The 23,594-nt window shown below is 47.6% G+C and overlaps 2 protein-coding genes across 3 annotated transcripts in view; one reads left to right on the forward strand and one right to left on the reverse strand.

Annotated features, from left to right (window-relative positions):
- Nucleotides 1–389: 389 nt before the first annotated feature.
- On the forward strand, nt 390–19,363 carry Znf276 (zinc finger protein 276). Of its 2 annotated transcripts, XM_004664821.2 has the most exons (11): nt 390–769; nt 1,661–1,964; nt 2,270–2,316; nt 2,408–2,854; nt 4,612–4,690; nt 5,825–5,908; nt 13,786–13,896; nt 13,963–14,038; nt 15,269–15,386; nt 18,538–18,637; nt 18,709–19,363. In XM_004664821.2, the coding sequence occupies exons 1-11, from the start codon at nt 538–540 to the stop codon at nt 18,977–18,979; spliced, it is 1,869 nt and encodes a 622-aa protein (XP_004664878.2). In that variant the 5' UTR covers nt 390–537; the 3' UTR covers nt 18,980–19,363. The 2 variants fall into 2 exon arrangements, with proteins under 2 accessions (XP_004664878.2, XP_045012397.1); XM_045156462.1 differs by lacking the exon at nt 5,825–5,908 and having other exon boundaries at nt 704–769.
- Fanca (FA complementation group A) overlaps nt 19,188–23,594 on the reverse strand; it is a 53,335-nt gene continuing 48,928 nt past the window's right edge. The window contains exons 34-41 of the mRNA XM_045156446.1: nt 23,119–23,231; nt 21,979–22,117; nt 21,506–21,571; nt 20,964–21,069; nt 20,270–20,342; nt 19,912–20,080; nt 19,703–19,795; nt 19,188–19,497 (exon numbers count right to left, since the gene is read on the reverse strand). Coding sequence (XP_045012381.1) covers nt 19,390–19,497; nt 19,703–19,795; nt 19,912–20,080; nt 20,270–20,342; nt 20,964–21,069; nt 21,506–21,571; nt 21,979–22,117; nt 23,119–23,231 — 867 coding nt within the window. The 3' untranslated portion in view covers nt 19,188–19,389. The remainder of the gene's footprint in view (nt 19,498–19,702; nt 19,796–19,911; nt 20,081–20,269; nt 20,343–20,963; nt 21,070–21,505; nt 21,572–21,978; nt 22,118–23,118; nt 23,232–23,594) is intronic.

The raw sequence follows: 23,594 nt of genomic DNA on the forward strand, positions 1-23,594 counted from the left end.
GCGGGGCGGGGCTCGGCGGGCGCCTCCAGACGGGAACGCGTTGTTTACCTCTGCGGGAGCCGCCGGAGCTGCGGACCGCCGGAAGGGACCCAGATGTACTTCCGGTGGCCCCGTCCCGCCGCGCAGAACTCAGCTCTGGGAGGGAAGGGGCCGGCTGGGTCTTGCCAGCGACTCGGGGCGGGTCCGCTTTCCGTGTCGACGAGGAGATTGGTGGAAAGAAGCTCCCGTCGTCGTTGCCGTCAGCGCTGGAGTGCAACAGTGGACGCTCCTAACTGTGCCCATTTACCCTCGCTGCCGCCCCTCCCTCCCTCCCTCCCGGTCCTGCGGCGAGTTGTGCACGACCCGAGCTCGACCTCCCGGCGCTCCGACGCGGCTGCCCGGCACCGCCGCCCTCGGGCCGCTCCTCACGTTCGCCCGGCTCACCTCGCGGCCGGCAGCACCGAGCCGAGTGGCCCAGAAGCGAACAAGAGTCCAGCGGAGCTCAGTGTAGCCCAGCCACACCGAGTAGCCGGACTGACTGACGTGACGTCCGCCACCATGAAGAGGGACCGGTTCGGCCGCTTCCTGTCTCCCGGGACGGCTCGGCAGCGCGGAGGCTCGGGTGGCAGCGGTGGCAGCGGCGGCCGGCCTCGGGGTCGTCCCTCGCGCACTGGCGGGCCCAGCGCGGCCGGGGCGGCGGTCTTAGCGGCGGCGGAGGCGGCGGCGCAGCTCAACTGGGGCCCGGCGCGGTCTTGCGGGGACGCAGGCGAGGAGGGCGCGGACGAGAGCGGTGAGTTTGGCGCGTCCGAGGACCCCGGCGGGAGCTGGGTGATAGATTAAGACAGCAGACCAGGCCCCCCAGCTCCGAAGGTCCCGGAACTTCTTGCTTCCAACTTTGCCCAAACAGCTAACTCTTTCGTGTCCTTGTGTAGCGACTTTGTGCCTCAAGGTTTGTTGTCAGAGAGGCTTGGGCTCTTTGTGCTGTGTACTTTTGGGGTAATTGGTTAACATCTCTAAACCTCAGTTTCCGGTTGGTTAAAAACCCAAAAAGTGTGGTGGGAACTGAATTGATTTAAGAATGAACTGCTTGTTGCTCGCCCGGTTGGTGGTTTGTGTGTAGACAACAGCTGCTGAGGGTAGTAACAGAAAGAAGTGTAGTTTGCATTTGTGTCATGCTTTTTGCCTATTTGAGAACGACTTTCCCATGCACGCTGTGCTTCAGTCCCCCTGGGAGCAGTGAGATGGCATTGTCCGCATTCTGCAGACAGGACACCTAGGGATAGGCAGTAAGTTCTTTCCTTGAGGTACCGAGGGACACATCTCCATCTCTGGTCTAACCAAAATGTGTGAACAGAAACGAAGTTTGGAGTTCTTTAAAAGGATCCAGGCGCAGTGGTGCATGTTTGTCATCCCAGCCCTGGGAAGGCTGAGACTGGAGGATTTCAAAGACGAGGCCAGCCTGGGCTAAAAAAAAAAAATTTTTTTTTGAAATATTTCTTGATACTGTTCTTTCAAAATCTGAATGTCCAATGAGGAAGCCCAGCTCCTGAGCTCCACTGCTCGTCTCTTGGGGAGGCACAGGGATGGCACTTCTCCATTCCAGGCACTGGGAGGCCAGTGGGGAAAGTGGGCCTCACACTTCAGGTGCCACACTCACTATCACATCTGCTACTTTGCCCAGGAGCAGGCCGAGCTCTTGCCATGGGGCACTGTCGCCTCTGCCATGGGAAGTTTTCCTCACGGAGCCTCCGAAGCATCTCTGACAGGGTGCCTGGGGAGAGCTCAGAGAGACCATCCCCAGGGGAGCGTATCTTCATCAGGGATTTCCAGCGCCTGCTGGGTGTGGTTGTACACCAGGACCCAGCCCTGCCTCAGTTTGTCTGCAAAAACTGCCACGCCCAGTTCTACCAGTGCCACAACCTCCTCAGGTCCTTCTTGCAGAGAGTCAACGTCTCCCCAACCGGCCAGCGGAAGCCTTGTGCAAAGTAGGCCCTTGTTGGATTGCTCAGGACCTTCAGGGGTTCGGCACCCTGTGTGCTGGTATAGAGCAGGAAGTACTGTGGTGGGACCCTGTGGTGGGGTGCACAAAAGCCAGTGTAAACCCTCGTGGTACTGCCATGAGATGAACAAGGAGGTGCTGGGGTGGCAAGGTTTGCACAGGCCTGAGGGTGAAGAGCACCCATTAAAAGGGAGGTACAGGGCTGCCAGTGGAAGGTCCCAAGGGAGACAGCTGAGGGAAGTTTGAGACCCTGGGAGGCTCCTCAACCATGGCCCCACTCATGCTTTGCAGGCCTGGTGCTCAGCCCCCCACAGTGGCGGAGGAGGGAGCCTGCATGGGTGAGTCTGCTTCTGGTATCAGGGTGGGCTGTCCAGGTTGGGCTGGGTGCTGGCCAGTCATGGGATTGATGATTCTGTTGATTCTCCTCAGTGGATCTGATCACCTCGAGCACCCGGTGCCTACACAGCTTGGTGGGCTGGGTACATGGACATGCAGCCAGCTGTGGGGCCCTGCCCAGCCTCCAGAGGACGCTGTCTTCCGAGTACTGCGGCCTCATCCAGGCTGTGTGGGGCTGTGACCAGGGCCACGACTACACCATGGACACTGACTCCAGCTGCAGAGCCCTCTTGTTGGACAGTGCATTGGCAGTGAAGTGGGCATGGAATAAAGAGACTACACCACAGCCGGTTCAGAACTCAGAGACCAATTCCGCTGGGGCTGCCTCTCAGCTCTGCCAGGCCAGAGAACTCCCAGTAGGGGCTGAGAGCAAGATGCTGCCCAGCTTGGATGTGGCCTCATCGCCCTCAGATGGACACCCTGTGGGACCTGGGCCAGGCTCCCACACTCAGCCAAGCTTGGCCCCCAGTGAGGCCCCAGGTAGGTGGCACCTTTTGTTCATGTTAAACCGGGATGATCCTGACCAGGGTTTGTCTTCAGCAGAAAGTGGATGCATGCAATGTCTGGGTATAGGTTGTGGTGTAGCAATCAGGGAGCTGGCAGGAGAAGATGAGAAGCCAGCCTCAGTGCTTCCCCTGGGAGCTGCAGCTGCTTGCAATTTCAGAGAGTAGGCTGGTGCAACCAGTCTGTGTGTCTTGACTTTTTTTGTTGTTGATGTTTTGAGATAGGGTTTCATTCTAGCCCAGGCTGACCTGGAATTCACAATGTAGTCTCAGGGTGGCCTTGAACTCACCGTGATCCTCCTATCTCTGCCTCCTGAGTGCTGGAATTAAAGATGTGTGCCACCATGCCCAGCTTTTAAAAAATATTTATTTATTTGAAAGAGAGAGAAAGTGAGATTGGGCATGCTAGGGTCTACCGCCACTGCAAATAAACTTCAGATGCATGCAGCACTTTGTACATCTGGCTTTATGTGGGTACTGGGGAATTGAACCTGGGTCATCAGGCTTTGCAAGCAAGCAACTTTAACCAATGAGCCACTTCCTCAGCCCCCCCAACTATTTATTTATTTATTTATTTTTATTTTTTGAGGTAGGGTCTCACTGTAACCAAGACTGACCTGGAATTCACTGTGTAGTCTCAGGGTGGCCTTGAACTCGCAGCGATCATCCTACCTCTGCCTCTCAAGTACTGGGATTAAAAGGGTGCACCACCATGTATGGTTACCCCCTTTAAATTTTTATTTATATATTTGCAAGCAGAAAGTGGGGGATGGGCACGCTGGAGCCTCTTGCCACTGCAACTGATCTCCAGATGCAGTCTCCACTTGTGCATCTGGCTTTATGTAGGTACTGAGGAATCAGACCCAGGTTGTCAGGCTTTGCAGGCAAATGCTTTTAATTGCTGATCCATCTCTCCAGCCCTGTCTTGACTTCTTGTTCCTTCACAAGCAGGCGTCTGCTGCAGCAGTTTCTTATTTGGTGTTTAGTCTTCCTCTAAGCATGTCCTCAGGCCAAAGGGTACTAGTTGTTCTTGTGGGCTGAGGGGGAGAGAAGAATGGAGCTTTTGTCTGTGGAACATGTGGGTTGAGAATGACACTGGTGCTTTACTGTGGTGTGGGCCAGTGTGTAGCCTCTTCTTCTGATTGGCCCTTCTGTGGGGCTTGGACCCCACCCACGTGTTCTGTGAGTTGGGTGCAGCTGCTCACTGACATCATGTTAGGTAGGATGGGGCCAGCTTCCTGACTGCCTCTGGTCTTCATGTGCTAGTTTGCCATCTGCCTGTTGGTGCTCAGAAGGCTGAAACCTGTAACTCCATAATGGGGCTTTAAAGAAAATATGGGTATTTTTGTGGCTCAGCTAGATAACATAGGTGTAACCATATTTCCATAGAAGAGTCTGGGGAAATGTCTCCAACATCTTGGAATGCCAGAACACTTGGCTTTATAAAGTTGTGAACAAGCTGTATTAAAAAGAATCTTCAAAATGCCCTATAATTGCCACAGAGTGGGTTGCTCCTACCTACAACAATGAATAACATGAATCTTGGAAGGGTTCACTTGCTGGCCATAGTGCTGCTTTGTGCTGGGGGTGGGGGCTGGGCAGGGGCTGGGGAAAATTGAGGCTAGAGGACCCCCATGACCCTATAAATCCTCAGAGAGAGGCATTTGCCTCTTTACAGGTGAGACCCTTCATGTACTCAGTATTGGTAACCACAGCCTGTTCTTTATTTCCCAGGGCAACTGGGTGAGAAGCAGGTTCTGTCTTCAACCTCGGATGATCGGGTAAAAGACGAGTTCAGTGACCTTTCTGAGGGGTGAGAGAAGAGTGGGTTTAAAAAGCCTAAAATTTCTTCTTTGAAAACCAGACTCAGCTATTGTTAGGCTGCAACTCTTGGTTGGCACATTTGCCCTTCTTCTCTCTCTCAAATGGAGAGGAAAGGAGTGGTCAAGGGAGTTCTGAGGCCTTTGACTCCTGACAGGGACTTTCTTGTCCCAGAGACACTCAGACCCAGTGTACTTCCAGTGTGCTTCCTGGGAAAGCACAGTGCTGGTTCTGGCCCAAAGCAGTATGGAGTTGCCTTTTTTAAGCTGCCCCAAGGTTGGTCCTCTGCTTCTATCTCTGTGTTTCTTGCCTAAAGGCCTTAGTTTTATACCAACTCCAGATGTCACTAGAACAGAGGACAGCAGATTCATGCCCTTTGGGATGGTGATGTTGAGACTTGAAGCAGAGGCTCTGCAGGAGGGAGAGGACAGGCCTCTCTTGGAAAGGGTGTGTCAGGTGTGTTAGCTCTGGGCTGAGAGCCACATACCTGGTGCTCACCCTCCATGGCCTCGGCTGAAAGTCAGAAGGCATCCTCATCCAAATGGGAGGAGCAGCTTAAATGTAGGTGCATCTTTTATGAGGACCAAATGTGTCTGGGCTGTCAGACTGTCAGTAGTCTTTGGGCTGTCCCCCATCCAGCCAGCTGGTAGCCTGTGGGGAACAATGGGCTTGCTAACCTGGCTCTGTTTGCTGTTCAACAGAGGCCAAACAGTGCTCATGTTTTAGGGTACAGGTCGCAAATCATGTTTTTACCTTTGTGACCTTTGACATGGCTGACAGCAAGCCTGCGCTCAGTTGGTGAGCAAAGCAATCACTTTCTGAGTCTGCCTCCTTCAAGTCTCCACACCCTCTCAGTCCTGTAAAACAATAAGCTCTTTCGAAGTTTGGGGTCCCGGGAGTAGGAGAGTGGCTTATGGTGGGGAATTGCTAGCTTGTTTGATTTCAGTGACCCTGGTTTGCCCTTCTTGTTAGGATATGGATTGGAAATTTGGCGATTTTAAATTTCTTAAGTCATTTTCAGGAAAAATGAAGTATGGGCTGTGGGTCTGTGGCACCTTGAGACAGGAGGTCCTGCTGTTACTTTCAAAGGCCAGGGCTTTGCTGAAGGCTCTCTCATCTTTCCTAGAGACTTCCTGAGTGAAGATGAGAATGACAAGAAGCAAAACCAACAGTCCTCGGATGAGTCCTTTGAGCCTTATCCAGAAAAGAAGTAAGGGTTATAGCCCCTGCCTAAGCACATGGAGTCTGGAGTGGCATTGGATAGGTCAGCCTCTGTGTACATGGGAGAGTCATGAGCATCTTGGGGATGGGATGTGAAGGCCTGTACTTTTACTTGGCCTGACTTAGCTTACTTTCTGCTTTTCCTTTGGTCTCATCTTCCAAGTCCAGTGAATGTGGTGGCTTCTGAGTAATCAGGTCAGTTTGAAAGGCCAGATGGACAGCTGGATCTGGAAGGAAGATGCCTGTTGGCTGCTGGTCACTTCTCTTCCTAGTGGTTTGGGAAACTCCTCTGAGTGTGTACCATGAGGTGATAGGCAGATACATTGGCAAGACTTAGTCCCATTCTAGGGAGTATCTTTGTGCTCCTTCTTCAGTTCTGTCCTTAGGGCAATCCACAGCAATCCCTGGCTCCACTCCAACTGTTCTGCTCCCTGGATTATGCTTCCTCTGAGGCCCAAACACTCAGCCTGGTGACTGATTTCTGTAGCCAAACAGCTATTGCTCATTCTTTGTTGAGCCCCTTCTGTGACCTTGCTTTGGTCTTTTCAGGATTTGTTTTCTCTGTCCAGCAAGGCATAGGGTCCTGGCACAGAGAGCTGATTTTCACCTGGTTATTTCCTCTCAGTCCTGGACTGGGAATACCCACACACCCAACAGTTAGTTGGTGACTGCCTCATTGCCCCTGAACATCTCACAATTCAGGGTAAAAATCCAAAGAACAAGTACTCTTATCACTTCCAGCCAAGAAAACCCTAAGTGAAAATGGCTCTTTTTGTTTTTGTTATTTGACAGAGAAAGAGAAATAAAGGGAGGGGGAGAGAATGGGCACACCAGGGCCTCCAGCCACTGCAAACGAACTCTAGATGTGTGTTCCCTCTGTGCATCTGGCTAATGTGGGTCTTTTGGCTTTGCAGGCAAACGCCTTAACCACTAAGCCATCCTCCAGCCCCATTTTGTTTTTTTTGAGGTAGGGTCTCCCTTTAGCCCAAGCTGTCCTGAAACTCACTCTGTAGACCTAGGCTGGCCTAAAACTCACAATCCTTTTACCGCTGCCTCTTGAGTGCTGGACTCAAAGACGCCACCACACCTGGCGTAAAAAAATAATTAAATTCAGGGCTGGAGAGATGGCTTAGCAGTTAAGCGCTTGCCTGTGAAGCCTATGGACCCCGGTTCGAGGCTCAATTCCCCAGGACCCACGTTAGCCAGATGCACAAGGGGGCGCACGCGTCTGGAGTTCGTTTGCAGTGGCTGGAGGCCCTGGCGCTCCCATTCTCTCTCTCTCTCTACCTGCCTCTTCTTCTCTCTGTCTGTTGCTCTCCAATAAATAAATAAAAATAAAGTGAAAAAAAATAATTAAATTCAATTATTTATTTATTTATTTGAGGGGGCGGGGAGAATATGGGCATGCCAGGGCCTCTAGCCATTACAAATGAACTCTAGACCCATGCGCCACCTTGTGCATCTGGCTTTATATGGGTAATGGGGAATTGAATCTGGGTCCTTCAGCATTGCAGGCAGGTGCCTTAACCACTAAGTCATCTGTCCAGCCAGCCCATAAGGTCATTTTTTTTTTACAGTTATTTTTGAGGGAGGGAGAGAGATGGATGTGCCAGGGCCTCTAGCCACTGCAAAAACTCCAGATACATGCACCATCTTGTGCATCTGGCTTATGTGGGACCTGGAGAACCAAACCTGGGTCCTTAGGCTTTGCAGGCAAGCACCTTAACTGCTAAGCTGTCTCTCATAAAGTCTTTTTTTTTTTTAATTTTTTTTTGGTTTATTTTTTTATTTATTTATTTGAGAGCAACAGACAGAGAAGGAGGCAGAGAGAGAGAGAGAGACACAGACAGACAGTGGGCACGCCAGGGCTACCAGCCACTGCAAACGAACTCCAGACGCGTGCGCCCCCTTGTGCATCTGGCTAACATGGGACCTGGGGAACTGAGCCTCGAACCGGGGTCCTTAGGCTTCACAGGCAAGCGCTTAACCGCTAAGCCATCTCTCCAGCCCGTCATAAAGTCTTTTTTGTTGGTTTTTCAAGGTAGGGTCTCACTCTAGTCCAGGCTGACCTGGAATTCACTTTGTAGTCTCAGGGTGGCCTCAAACTCATGGCAATACTCCTACCTCTGCCTCCTGAGTGCTGGGATTAAAGGCGTGTGCCACCACGCCTGACTCTCTAAAAACTTTTTTTTTTTTTTAATTGATTATTGATTTTCAAGGAGAGAGAGGGAGATGGTACCACCATTGTGTCTGCCACAGCAGTTAACAGTGTTACTTTCCCACCAACAGTGAATAAACTTTGGCTTTTTATTCTGGGCAGCAGTGTCCTTTCTTTCTTAGTGTTTTGTTAGCTGTCCTAGTAGGTCATTATGATTTGCTGCTACCTAATGACATGATAAGCTGCTGTCTGTGCTGTCACTGACCATTTATCTTCTTAAGAGAAATAGCAAGTCTTTGTCTGTTTTTTGAGCTAGCCTTTTGCTGCTATAGGAGTTCTTTATATAGTCTAGCTATGTAGCTCTTAACAGATATGTAATTTATAAACATTTTTCTCACTGTGTTGTCTTTTCACTGCCTTGGATTGTGTTCCTTGATACACAGAAATTTAAATTAAGAAAATATTTTTTATTTCTTTATTTATTTGAGAGAGAGAGAGAGAGAATGAGAATGAATGGGCATGCCAGGTCCTCTAGCCACTGCAAACAAACTCTAGATAAATGTGTCACCATGTGCATCTGGTTTACATGGGCTCTAGGGAAGCAAACCTGGGTCCTGAGACTTCACAGGCAAGTCCATTAACTGCTAAGCCATCTTTCCAGGCCCCCCCCCAATTTTTTAAAATTCTTTTTTTTTTTTTCCAAGGTAGGGTCTCACTCTAGTTCAGGCTGACGTGGAATTCTCTATGTATTCTCAGGGTAGCCTTGAACTCACGGTGGTCCTCCTACCTGTGCCTCCTAAATGCTAGGATTAAAGGTGTGTACCTGTTTTTTTTTTTTTTAATTTTTATTAACATTTTCCATGATTATAAAATATATCCCATGGTAATTCCCTCCCTCCCCACCCCCACACTTTCCCATTTGAAATTCCATTCTCCATCATATTACCTCCCCATTACAATCATTATAATTACATATATACAATATCAACCTATTAACTATCCTCCTCCCTTCCTTTTTTTTTTTTAATTTAAAAATTTTGCATGTGAGTTGGGCATGGTGGTACACACCTTTAATCCCAGCACTTGGGAGTCACAGATAGGAGGGTCATCATGAGTTCAAGGCCATACTGAGAGTACATAGTGAATTCAGCCTGTGCTGAAGCGAGACCCTACCTCAAAAAACAACAAAAAATTGTGTTTTGGGTATGAGTTGGACGTGGTGACACATGCCTTTAATCCCAGCACTCAGGAGGCAGAGGTAGGAGGATTTCCTTGAGTTCAAAGCCAACCTGAGACTACATAGTAAATTCCAGGTCAACTTCGGCTAGAATGAGATCCTACCTCGAACCTCCCCCCCCAAAAAAAATATTTTGTGTGTTTGTATGTGTGTGTGTGCATGCATGTACAGGTGTGCCTGGACATCCTGCTTATGTAGGTGGCTTGGGAATTGAACCAGGTCAGCAGGCTTTGCAAGCAGGCACCTTTAATTGCTGAGTTATCTTCACAGCCCATTTATTATTTATTTATTTTATTTTATTTTTTTGGGTTTTCAAGATAGGATCTCACTTTAGCCCAGGCTGACCTGGAATTCACTGTGTGGTCTCAGGGTGGCCTCAAACTCACAGTGATCCTCCTACCTTGGCCTCCCAAGTGCTGGGATTAAAGCCACCACGCTCGCTTTTTTTTTTTTTTTTGGAGACAGTTTCACTTTATTCTTCAGGTATGAGGTACAAACTTACCTAATAAACTGAGTATAAACTGAAATTTACCATACAGCCCAAGCTTGCCTTAAACTTAGAGCAATTGTCTCAACCTCCCAAGTAGTAAAATTATAGGAGTGAGCCACCATGCAGCTCTATGTGAGTTTTATAGATTTAACACTTGGATTCAGGTCTTGATAGTTAATTTTTGTATATGATGTAAGCTCCAACTTCATTCTTTTGCCTGTAAATGTCCAGGTTTCCCAGAGATTGTTCTGTTCCCCCATTGAATGATATTGGCAATTGCGTTAAAAACTAGATCAGATGTAGGAGGATTTGTTTATGGTTTCAGTTTTATTTCATTGGTTTGTATGTTTATCTTCATGCCAGTAACACAGTTTTGATTCCTGTAGCTTTGTAGTCAGTTTAAGGAACAGGTATGGAGAGAATGCTTTATGGCTAAGGTACTGTCTGCAAAACTTAACAACCCTAGTTTAATTCCCCAGTACCCATGTAAGCCAGATGTACAAGGTGGCACATGCATCTGGAGTTCGTTTGCAGCAGCTGAAGGCCCTGGTGCATCCATTCCATTCTCTTTTCCCACTTTCTCTGCTTGTAAATAAAAAAAGAAAATAAAAGAAAAGAAAGTTGGGATTCTCCAACTTTGTTGTTTCTAAAATTTGTTTTGGCTATTCAGTGTATCTTGAAGTCCTAAAGTTTCAGATAGTTGTTTCTTTTTTTTTTTTTTCTGTCCCCAAAAGTCTTTTTTTTTTTTTTTTTTAATTTTGTTTCCATGCTGGACATTGAAGCCTGAAGGGCTTGCAAATGCTCAATAGTCACATCTTCCACTGAGCTGTATACCCTGCCAGCTTATGCTTATTTTAAAAATATTTTTATTTATTTGTAAGCAGAGAGAGAGAGAGAAAAGAGACAGATAGAATGGGCCCATCAGGGCCTCTAGCTGCAAGCTGCAAACGGACTGCATATTGCATATGCTACATTGCTTGTTGGGCTCTGCAGACAAGCCAATTAACCACCCAGCCATCTGTCTAGCCCTGTTTTTTTGTTTTTTGTTTTTTTCACTTTTGAGGGAGGGTCTTTTTAACATAGGCTGGAACTTGTAATTTTTCCCATTTCAGGTTCCCATGTGCTTGGATTATAGGTGTATAAAACCATTCCCAGCTTCTACTTAAAAAAAAAAATTGGGGGCTGGAAAGATGGCTTAGTGGTTAAGCACATGCCTGTGAAGCCTAAGGACCTTGGTTCGAGGCTCAATTCCCCAGGATCCACGTTAGCCAGATGCACAAGGGGGCACATGCGTCTGGAGTTCGTTTGCAGTGGCTGGAAGCCCTGGCGTGCCCATTCTCTCTCTCTCTCTCTCTGCCTCTTTCTCTCTCTCTCTCTGTCTGTTGCTGTCAAATAAATAAATAAACAAAAAAAAATTAAATTTTTTTTTTTTATTTGAGAGAGAGAGAGAGAGAGAGAGAGAGAGAGAGAGAGAATATGGGCATGCCAGGGCCTTCAGCTGCTACAAATGAACTCCAGACGCATGTGCCACCTTGTGCGTCTGGCTTTTGTGGGTCTTGGGGAATCGAACCTGGGTTCTTTGACTTTGCTGGCAAGTACCTTAACCATTATGTCATCTCTCTAGCCCCCAGCTTCTACATTTTTTTAAAAAAAATTATTTATTTATTTATTTGAGAGCGACAGACACAGAGGGAAAGACAGATAGAGGGAGGGAGAGAGAATGGGCGCACCAGGACCTCCAGCCTCTGCAAACGAACTCCAGACGCGTGCACCCCCTTGTGCATCTGGCTAACGTGGGTCCTGGGGAACCGAGCCTCGAACCGGGGTCCTTAGGCTTCACAGGCAAGTGCTTAACCGCTAAGCCATCTCTCCAGCCCAGCTTCTACATTTTTTTTTTTTTCCCCCCAAGGTAGGGTTTCACTTTAGCCCAGGCTGACCTGGAATTCACTATGTAGTCTCAGGTGGCCCCAAACTCACAGCAATCCTTCTACCTCTGCCTCCCAGGTGCTGGGATTAAAGGCGTGCACCACCACACCTGGCCTCCCAGCTTCTACTTTTATTAGTTTTTAAAATTTTACTTATTTGAGAGAGAGAAAGGGGCAAGCAGAGTGACTGTGGGCATGTCAGGGGTTACTGCCACTGCAAATGACCTCCAGATACATGTGCCACTTAGAACATATGTGTTTATGTGGGTTCTGAGGAATCAAACCTGACTCATTAGCCCTATACTTTGATTTTATTATTTGCAAGCAATAAGAAATAGAAGACACACAGAGAGAGAGAGAGAGACAGAGAGAGAGAGAGAGAGAGAGAGAGAGAGACTGACTGACTGACTGACTATGAATGGGCACACCAGAGTCTCCAGCCACTGCAAATGAATTCCAGACGCATGTGCCACTTTGTGCATCTGGCTTTATGTGCGTACTGGGGAATCAGATCCTGGATCGTTAGTTAGGCTTTGCAGACAAGCACGTTAACTGCTGAGCCATCTCTCCAGCCCCTTACTTTAATTTTTGATAGGGATTGCAGTGAATCTGTTGATTGCTTGGAGGAATATAGAACATAGTGCCCCCTTAATATTAGGTTGGTTGGTTTGTGACAGTTTGCTATATTTCTTAGGCTTGAATTTATGATTCTCTCACTTTTGCCTTGAGTTGCTAGGATTATAGGCATGTGCAATGACAGTCCACTTTTTTGTTTTTTGAGGTAGGGTTTTACTCTAGCTTAGGCTGACCTGGAATTCACTATGTAGTCTCAAGGTGGCCTCGAACTCATGGTGATCCTCCTACCTCTGCCTCCTGAGTGCTGGGATTAAAGGCGTGAGCCACCATGCCTGGCCACAGTCCACTTTTTTTTTCAAATTTATTTTTTATAAACAACTTCCATGATAGTAAACAATATCCCATGGTAATGCCCTCCCTCCCCCGACTTTCCCCTTTTAAACTCCACTCTCCATAATATCCCCCCCCCCCAGTCAATCTCTGTTTTGATGTCATGATCTTTTCCTCCTATTATGATGGTCTTGTGTAGGTAGTGTCAGGCGCTGTGAGGTCATGGATATCCAGGCCATTTTGTGTCTGGAGGAGCACATTGTAAGGAATCCTACCCTTCCTTTGGCTCTTACATTCTCACAGTCCACTTTTCCTATTAGATTTATTTTTTTCAGTTTTTTATTTTTATTTATTTATTTGAGAGTGATAGAGAGGGAGAGAGAATGGGCACACCAGGGCCTCCAGCCACTGCAAACGAACTCCAGACGCGTGCGCCCCCTTGTGTATCTGGCTAACGTGAGTCCTGGGGAGTCGAGCCTCGAACCGGGGTTCCTAGGCTTCACAGGCAAGCACTTAACCGCTAAGCCATCTCTCCAGCCCTCATTGTCCACTTTTAAGGTTAGTTTTTATTCATAAACACGATTGTTCTTCCATTTATTGTTTTTGTCTTAAGTTCTTTGCTTTCTTTGGTTAATTTTATTCTATGTATTTCATGCTTTTGGGGGAACCCAAAAAAGATAAGTTAAGCCTAATCATAGGTAGCTGTCATTCATGAATACCTTGTAGCAGCCAGGAGGTGGGCAGAGTCCACTCTTGCCAAAAAGAAAAGTTACTGGGTTTTCTGCATTGTGGTATTTGGGATTGAACTGAGGGCCTCACTCATATAAGCAGGTGCTGTACTACTGAGCCATATGTCCCCCATCTCCTCTTAAACCTTCAGTTAGTTGCTCAGGCTAGCCTTGAATTTGTGATGCTTTTGCCTCATCTCCCTGCATGCCCTTCTGAGGCAGCTCCTTCAGGCCTCTCATCCGTCTAGGGTTTTGGCTCAGAGTTGACTAGGGAGGAAGGTCATTCAGTTTTCACATAAGCAGCTGTCATAGATGCTTGAGGAAAAGTGTTTGGTCTCTGAAGAGAAGCAGGAAGAGATGGGAATTATTGCAAGTGAAGTCCAGACACATTACTGCATATTGCTTTTTTTTTTTTTTCTAAGAGTCGCTAGTAAGAAAAGTGAGAGCAAAGATGCCAGGAAGGCTGAGGAACCAAAAATTAGAAAGAAACCTGGGCCCAAGCCTGGATGGAAGAAAAAGCTCCGCTGTGAGAGGTAAGGGGTTGTGGTGGGGAGTGCCCGCCTGCTGGGCCATGCCTCCACATGTGCTTTGCCTTGCAGGGAGGAGCTGCCCACCATCTACAAGTGTCCTTACCAGGGCTGCACAGCTGTGTACCGTGGGGCTGATGGCATGAAGGTAAGAGGACACCACTTTTGGCCAGAGGTGCTTTCAGATGTGTGTGTGCCTGACCAGTGTGTGGTGAGCAGCAACACTGAGCTTCCTGGACTCACCAGATGTAAAGCCAAGTGCAGATGCCCAGGAATTGCATGAGCCTAGGCCGGTGGAGAGTCAGCCACTAGGAAAAGATGTGGAGTCAGACTTTAACGCTGGAGACACTCCCTATAGGACCAGAAGTTTCAGAGTGAATCTTTTTTTTTCTTTTACTTTTTTTTTGAGGCAAGCCCAACAGACTGGCCCTTAAAATTTTTTTTTTTAATATTTATTTTCATTTATTTATTAGAAACAGGGAGAGAGATTGAGAAAGAGAATGGGCACACCAGGGCCTATGCTACTGCAAACAAACTCCAGATGCATACACCACCTTGTGCATCTGGCTTACGTGGGACCTGGAGAATTGAACCTGGGTCCTTAGGCTTTGCAGGCAAGTGCCTTAACTGCTAAGCCATCTCTCCAACCCTTTCCTTCCCTTTCCCTTTCCTCTTCCTTCCCTCCCCACTCCCTTCCCCCCTCCTCGTTTCCCCCTCCCCTCTCCCTTCCTTTCCCTTTTTTTTTTTTTTTTTTTTTTTTGGTTTTTCGAGGTAAGGTCTCACTCTAGCCCAGGCTGACCTGGAATTCACTATGGAGTCTCAGGGTGGCCTCGAACTCACGGCGATCCTCCTACCTCTGCCTCCCGAGTGCTGGGATTAAAGACGTGTGCCACCATGCCCGGCTCCCTTTTCTTTTTAATATGAAAGAGCAAGTTCTGGTTGTGGAGGTACATGCCTTTAATTCCAGCACTGGGGAGGCAGAGGGGTAGGAGCATCACTGAGAGTTTGAGTCTACCCTGAAACTACACAGTGAACTCCAGTTCAGCCTGGGCTAGAGCAAGACCCTACCTCAAAAAAAATATGTGAAAGCAAGAGTGTGAGAGAGGGAGGGAAGGAGAGAATAGGTGCGCCAGGGCCTTCAGCCACTGCAAACAAACTCCAGACATGGGTCTTTAGACTTTACAGTTAAGTACCTTAACCACTGAACTCTCTCTCCAGTCCAGTGAAGCTTAGAGTCAGTGGCATAGGGTGGGAAGTTGAGTCTTTCCTCCTTCCAAGAGAGTCCGTCATCACTTGCTGAGGGCATTACACGGGGTCTCTTGGGAGGTGGGATGTGTCCTGCTAAATCACCATGGTCTCTTGCCCCTTCGTCCTGCAGAAGCACATTAAGGAGCACCATGAGGAAGTCCGGGAGAGGCCTTGTCCGCATCCTGGCTGCAACAAGGTATTCATGATTGACCGCTACCTACAGCGCCATGTGAAGCTCATCCACACAGGTACCTGCCATAGGTTGTATTTTGTGATCATGGGCCAAGGTTTGGGTTGCAGTGGATCTTAGGTGCCCAGCCAGAGCACAGGTGTCTGGCTCACAGCTCAAAATTAGGTGCTCATAGGTCACGTGGAGGATAAATTTCATATACAGGTGTGAGCCCTGCAGGCTAGAGTCCTGCTGGAAGCAGTGTTTTCTGCAGGGTCTGAGCAGTTTTTCAGTACTGATAGCATAGAAATCTTGGTGCTTTTCTGTAAGTTCACCATCTTTTAAAAAAAATTTTTTTTTTAAGTAGGGTTTCATTCTAGTCCAGGCTGTGACCTGGAATTCACTATGTAGTCTCAGGGTAGCCTTGAACTCATGTTGCTCCTCCTACCTCTGCCTCCCAAGTGCTGGGATTAGAGATGTGCATCACCACACCCAGCTACTACCATCTTTTTAAAAATTTTATTTTTCATTTTATTTGAGAGAGAGAGAACAGGCACACCAGGACCTCTAGTCACTGCAAACAAACTTAATGCATATACCACCATGTGCATCTGATTTATGTGGTTTCTGGGGAGTTGAACCTAGGTGTTTAGGCTTTGCAAGCAAGCGCTTTAACTGCTAAACCATCTCTCCAGCCATTTAAAATTTTTTTCTCCCCATGTTTTTTTCTTTCTTTTTTTTCTTTATGAGAGGGGAGAGGGAGAGAGAATGGGCAAGTCAGGGCCTCTAGCCACTGCAGATGAACTCCAGACACATGTGCTTCTTTGTGCATCTGAGGTAAGTGGGTTCTGGGGAGTTGAACCTGAGTCCTTAGGCTTTGTAGGCAAGTGCCTTAACTGATAAGCCATCTCTCCAGTACCCACCCCTTTTTTAAAATTAAAAACATTTTTATTTGAGGTCAGACATAGTGGTATATACTTTTAATACCAGCACTTGGGAGGACTGTCGTGAGTTCAAGGCCAGCCTGAAACTACATAATGAATTCCAAGTCAGCTTGGGTCAGAGTGAGACCCTACCTTGGGAAAAAAAAAAAAGTGAGCATATGGGCTTGCCAGGGAGTAAAGGCATGTGCTATTATACCCAACTTAGCAGCTTTCTAAAGCTGTCAAAGCCCATCATGGCAGTTCACACCTGTAATACCAACACCCAGGCTGAGGAAGGAGGATTGCTGTGGGTTCAAGGCTAGCCTAGGCTGGAGTCATACCCTGCCTCAAAAACCAAAATAAAGCAGTTCAAAACAGGGATGGAGAGATAGTTCAGCAGTTAAAGGTGCTTGCTTGTAAAGCCTGATTGCCTTGCAAGCAAGCACCTTTGATTTCCCAGTGCCTATGTAAAAGCCAGATGCACAAAGTACAGCATGTGCCTGGCATTTGTTTATAGTGCCAAGAGGCCCTGGTGCGCCCATTCTTTCTCTGCTTGCAAATAAATAAGAATTAAAATTTTAATTTACTTTTTTGAGAGAGATAGACAGAATTGGTGCCACAGGGCCTCTCACCATTGCAGATGAACTCCAGACACATGTGCCACTTTACATATGGCTTTACATAGGTACTGGGAAATCTAATCTGCGTCCTTTGGCATTTTTAAAAAAATTTTTATTAGCATTTTCCATGATTATAAATATCCCATGTTAATTCCCTCCCTTTCCCCCCACTTTCCTTTGGCATTTAAAAAAAATATTATTTAGGGCTGGAGAGATGGCTTAGCGGTTAAGCGCTTGCCTGTGAAGCCTAAGGACCCCGGTTCGAGGCTCGGTTCCCCAGGTCCCACGTTAGCCAGATGCACAAGGGGGCGCACGCGTCTGGAGTTCGTTTGCAGAGGCTGGAAGCCCTGGCGCGCCCATTCTCTCTCTCTCCTTCTATCTGTCTTTCTCTCTGTGTCTGTCACTCTCAAATAAATAAATAAATAAATAAATTTTTAAAAAAGTTATTTACTTATTTATTTGAGGTAGAGAGAGAGAGACAGACAGACACACACAAACAGAATGAGTGCACTAGTGCCTCCAGCCATTACAAATGGGCCACAATCTGGCTTACATGGATCCTGGGGAATTGAACCTGGGTCCTCTGGCTTTGTAGGCAAGTGCCTTAACTGCTAAGCCATCTCTCCAGCCCAATAAAAAATTTTAAGCTAGGAGTCACGGTGCATGCCTTTAATTCCAGCGGCAGATACAGGAGGATCACTGTGAGTTCAAGGCTGGTCTGAGCAAGACCTCTGTAAAAATAAATAAATAAATAAAAAGCCTCTGCAAAAGAACTTCAGATACATGTGCCACCTGTGCATCTGGCTTACGTGGGTCCCAGGGAATGAAACCTAGGTCTTTTTGGCTTTACAAGCAAGATCCTTAATCACTAAGCCATTTACTCCCCCCCCCCCCACAAAAACATTTTTTTAAAAGGCAAAACAACAAAATACCAAAAAAATAAAGGCAAAACATTATAGAATAAGCTGGGTGTGGTGTCGCACACCTTTAATCCCAGCACTTGGGAGGCAGAGGTAGGAGGATTGCCGTGAGTTTGAGGCCACCCTGAGACTACATAGTGAATTCCAGGTCAGCCTGGGCTAGATAGAGACCCTACCTCGAAAAACCAAAAACAACAACAAAACCCCCAAAACCAAAAAACACCATAGAATACGATCATCAAATCTGAGGGTGACTTGCAGCTCAGAAATCTCAGGCAGCAAGTGGATGTGATGCTTAGATTGTATCCATAACTTTTTGAGACAGGGTCTCTTGTAGCTCAGGCTGGCCTCAAACTCATGTAGCAGAGGATGACCTTGAACTCTAGATCCTTCTCCTTCCACTTGAGATTACAAGCATGCACCACCATGGCTGTTGTAGCTATGATTTTTTTTTTTTAAGAAGTTGATTTTCAAAGCTGTTTGAGCCATTATAATCCCACTAGTGACCTAGCTGTGCTGGTCAGTGATCTAGATCTGTGTCTGATAGGGCCTTCTATGAAAGGAACTTCATGTGCACATAGTTGCAGAGGTGAAGAACCAGCCATGTGACAGTGTTTTTAGACAATTTAGAAATCATTATTAATGAAATACTTTGTATCAGATTTGTCAGATCTTTGTTTGGCATATCTCTTTGTGGTGAGTCATTGCCCTTTTGGGCAGATTTGGGTGTCTAGAGGCTAGTGCTCATACCCCTTCTGGTCTTGTAGAGGTACGCAATTACATCTGTGATGAGTGTGGGCAGACCTTCAAGCAGCGGAAACACCTTCTTGTTCACCAGATGCGCCACTCAGGAGCCAAGCCACTCCAGTAAGTGTGGGCTGGGTTCCTCCTATGGTTGGGGCAAGGCACAGTTTACCTCATCTGCCTCTGCCCTGCAGGTGTGAGGTCTGTGGGTTCCAGTGCAGGCAGCGAGCATCCCTCAAGTACCACATGACCAAACACAAAGCAGAGACTGAGCTGGACTTCGCCTGTGACCAGTGTGGCCGGCGGTTTGAAAAGGCTCACAACCTCAACGTGCATATGTCTATGGTACATCCTCTGACCCAGACCCAGGACAAGGCCTTGCCCATGGAAACAGAACCCCCACCTGGGTCTCCAAGCCCCACCGGGACTGTGGAGGGCCAGGCTGTGAAGCCTGAGCCTACCTGAGGACTGTAGGTGGAACACTGGGCATATCGAGCAGCTTGAACTAAGCAGGTATGATTGAGGTTTAAAGACTCTTCACTCCCTGGGCAGTTCTGTTGCTCTTTGGAGCCCACACTGTGACCCACCCCACATGTCCAGAAGTCACACGTGGGGATGGCACTTCTCCCAGGGAGAGGGAGGTGGGCTTGGCGTGTATGTGTAGCCTTTATGGTCTGCTTTGGGACCAGCAGTTTATTTTCCTATGAACACTGAGCAACTTGGGACAGGCACAGATTATGAATAATTGATTGATTTTCCCAACTAGAGCAATCAAGGAGATTTGTAATCCACTTTCTAGTGTAACTGGAGCTCCATGTTATGCTTGCAATAAATTATTTACAAAGGAGACAGTTGGTGCACTGAGACAAGCTTAGTCAAAAGAGATGGGGCTCTTGATAGAGGTCAAAATTGGGGTTAGCCTGCTGCCTGCGCAGGAGGGCAGCACTCACTTCAGGGTCACAATCTTCACGACCAGCCAGCAGCTGTGAAAAAAACACAATGTTCAGTCCCACAGGTCAGCCCAAGTTACCTGCCTACAGACCCAGGGCAGAGAAGGGCTTAGTGGACACTTGGTTGTACTGCCAGCCTGATGAATCTGTGATCAAGCAGCCACCATCACAAGTGTCATGGGCTATGACTACTTAACGATGTGAAATCAACCCAAGAAGGCTGTCCGTGCTTTGTTACCTCTGTCATGTTTGAGAAGCTCTGTTTTGGGCACTGAGGTATTAACTGCAGCAGAAAAACTTGTGCCTCTGTTATCAGCTGTACAGGGTTGCCCTAGACAAAAGACAGACAGCCATGGATTGTGACACACCAAACCAGCGAGTGAGTCACCCTCTGCTGCTCTTGGGGAAGAGCTGTCTCATAGGTTTGGTGGGGGAGGGGGGGCTCACCTGGGGCCTAGACTGTCCCTGAAGCTGCAGACTTCTGCTTGCCAGAGGTGACACAGCCCTGGTTTCCCCATCCACAAAGAGCTGGATCAACTTGAGGTACATGTCAACTGCAGTACGTAGGAAGGCTTCTTCCCTGATGATAGCATCTTCAGTGAAGTAGGAGAGAAGACTGCAGGGAGAGACAGGATGACAAAGGACTTGAAGATACTGACAAGGTAAGACTGCTCACTCATCTATGGACAAAGTGACAAGCAACTTTTTCTACCTGGTGGGAGATCTTGGGGAAACAACACCCTTTCTCTGACTATACCACACTCCATAAGCCCAGGCTCACTTATCAGTCCAGCAGGTACATTACCTGTAGAAGGCAAATGGCAGCAGCCTGGTATGCTGATCTGGGGCCAACCGGAGGAGGTACCCCAACCTTGCATCTGCAAAACCCAGTAACTCAGTCAGCTCTGTGGACTCCTCCTCTCTGTTAGTGCAGGGGACAGTTCTGGGGAGATATCATGTGCTCAAGAATTCTGTGTCTAGCTGTGGTGATGATGTGAGATCTATGACCCACACTAAGGATTCCTGTTAAGAAATACTGGGAAAGGGGTCACTTCTCCCTCAAAAACTGCTGGAAAGCCAGGCGTGGTAGTGCATGCCTTTAATCCGAGCACTCAAGAGGCAGAGGTAGGAGAATCACTGTGAGTTTTAGGCCTCCCTGATACTACATAGTGAATTCCAGGTCAGCTTGAGCTCTAGAGTGAGATCCTACCTCAAAAAAAAAAAAAAAAAAAAAAAAAAAAAAGGCTGGGAAGAAGATGGGGTGATATACTCATGTATGTAGAAGGGCAAAGAAAAGGGCTTAGTACGTTCATCTACCCTACCCCAAAGCCTGTGGATCCACTGCCCTAGATCATTAGCATTCTGAGCTTCCCAGTGCCCCAATGGGTTCTTGTGTTGCTTGGAACACAATTGCCATGGTGTCTCATCAAGTGATGTTTACCTCATCCAAGGCAGAGCCAGCCTTCCATCCTACATCAGAGCCTCACATGGCTTCTCACCTGTTTCTGTTAACTGAAAGAGCACCAGCCAGGACACTTTCTTCCTTTTCAAGCACATGAGGACCTCGGCACAGATGTCCACAGCCTTTAGGGACTCAGCAGTGTCCTGTGACCCATGAAAAACCTCAGAAGGGCCAAGCAGGTGGAGAGTTGGCCTTTTGTACTAGGTGGATGGGGCTGGATTTTCTATGTACTGCTGAAATCTCTGGATTTAGGGGTTTACCCCTCAGTACAAGAGGGGATAGTTCCTTTTTACTCCTCTCAAGCCTCTAAAACTAGTGACAATCTAAAGGGGTTGTGTCTTGGGCCCTCTGGATGGAAAAAGAGCTCAGGTAAAAGGGGAAGCTATGGCCCTTAGGGTGCCCATACCTCAGGTTTCTATGCCAAGCTCTGGAGCAAGACAGCAAAATTAAGCCACACAAATAGATACCTAAGAGATTTTTAAACTAAGGTTTAAGGGACTGGGGACTTCCTACCTGGTCAGGCTCCTTCCCAGCCCAAGGGTTGGGGAAATGCCATTTCAGATGAGAGGTCTGACTTACCACCGGTGGAGTCAGATAGGATGAGATTAGGCCCATCAAGGAGAAGAACAGAAGGGAGACAAGTAGCTGTGATGGAAATGGGCAGTTAGCACATGCACACCGATGTTCTAGGTAGAACAAGACCAACATGCTGTTCCAAATGAGCTTGGCTATGGCTAGGGCCTAAGGCCTTTAAGTGGATCTTAGTAGGAAAATATATTTCCAATTACTTAAAAAAAATTTAACCAGTGTGGTGGCGCACACCAGCACTGTGAAGCCTAAGGACCCCCGTTCAAGGCTCAATTCCCCAGGACCCACGTTAGCCAGATGCACAAGGGGGCACATGCGTCTGGAGTTTGTTTGCAGTGGCTGGAAGCCCTGGCGCACCCATTCTCTCTCTCTCTCTGCCTCTTTCTGTCTCTGTCATTCTCAAATAAATAGATAAAAATGAACAATAACAAAAAAATTTAAAAAAAAAGATTTCCACATCTTACCTCCTCTCTTTCACAGTCCAGCTTCTTTAGTTGTCTTTTGATATTTTCCTTCCTGACTTCTCTAACTGCAAAGTACAGTGCAGCAGCTGAGACCCAGGCTGGGCTGGGTGCAGGGGAAGCTGAATCAGAGGAAAGGAAACTGGGAAACAGAAGAAACATACTGTTACAAAGCCTTCAATTCTCTGAACTGCATACTGCTGGCCACCAAACACCTTTGAGTCTATCAACAAGGGGCTTGCCTTTCCAATAAGATTTAGGGGCTCCAGAGTACTATGAGGTTTGTGTAGCTGTTCTGGGGGATGGAAAGGTGGGATGATGCTGTTCTCACTCTGTGCTTTGGAGGAAGAGGTCACAGGATCATTAAGGTCTCAGTACTGATGGTCTTCAATGTGGCCCTGCACTAGGCCAGCCCACAACAGTGGATAGAGGAAAAAGGGAGTCTTGCTTTACTACCAGTGTGATGTCTTGGGTTCTAGCAGAATAATGTAGCAGAAAACCAATGACATACAATATGGAAAAATTTGGTCTGAGATTTGAGCTAGTCAGCAGGAAGAAGTCACTGAAAGAACACTTCAGATGCTTCCGGAGGGTAGGCCAACCAGGACCACCAGAGGTTTGGCTGGGCTGTATGTTCGGTAGGACTGATAATTTTGTACCCCATCCCATCCCCCTGAGGTTGCCAGTCCTGGGCTTCTGGAGGACCCAGTGTTAAATAAGGGCTGGAGGGATGGCTTAATGGTTAAGGTAGTTGCCTGCAAAGCCAAAAGACCCATGTTAGCCAGATGCACAAGGGTATGCATGCATCTGGAGTTTGTTTGCAGTGGCTGGAGGCCCGGATGCGCCCATTCATTCTCCCTTTTTCCCTCTCCCTCTGTCAAGTAAATAAATGTAAATTTTAAAAAAAGAAAAAGTTATGTTAAATAAATGTAAGGACAGGACCCATGGCCAGGGCATAGGAAAAACTGAGCTGGAGTGGGACCTATTGAAATGAGTATCCATGAACAAGAGCTGTTTTCTTAGGCAAGTCCACTCAGTTTCCTTTCAGGCAAATCACTCGGAGGCTGCAACCCAGGATGTCCGTGGAAAGTGCCAAGTCCAAGGAGCGGCTAGGCTTTCCCTTGACACACTGCTACTACTTACTTGCTAGCAAACTGCTGGGACTCCTGCAACCTCTGTAGCTCCCGGGGAAGTGTGTTCTGGAAGCATTTCTTCCACCGACTACACAACACTGGCTCCAGGCTTGACCACCAGTACTATGAAAAGGGAAAGATCACCAACAAACAGATTAAGGCAGTTATCTTTTAAACCATCTCCAGTTACTATGCCCAGGAAGGCTATGAGAGATGCTGCCATTTGGCCAACTACCAGTCAGCCACAGATCTTCCAGAGATTTCCACGTGGCAGAAATTGCATTGATTTGTAATTGAAAATAGTCTTATTTATCTCATTTGAAGTTCAGAGCAATTCATGAAGCATTCTTTTTTTTTTTTTTTGGGGGGGGAGGTTTCCAGGTAAGGTTTCACTCTAGCCCAGGCTGACCTGGAATTCACTATGGAGTCTCAGGGTGGCCTTGAACTCATGGCGATCCTCCTACCTCTGCCTCCCAAGTGCTGGGA

Source organism: Jaculus jaculus, chromosome 1 (assembly GCF_020740685.1).
Source record: "Jaculus jaculus isolate mJacJac1 chromosome 1, mJacJac1.mat.Y.cur, whole genome shotgun sequence".
In the NCBI taxonomy this organism is placed as follows: domain Eukaryota; kingdom Metazoa; phylum Chordata; class Mammalia; order Rodentia; family Dipodidae; genus Jaculus; species Jaculus jaculus.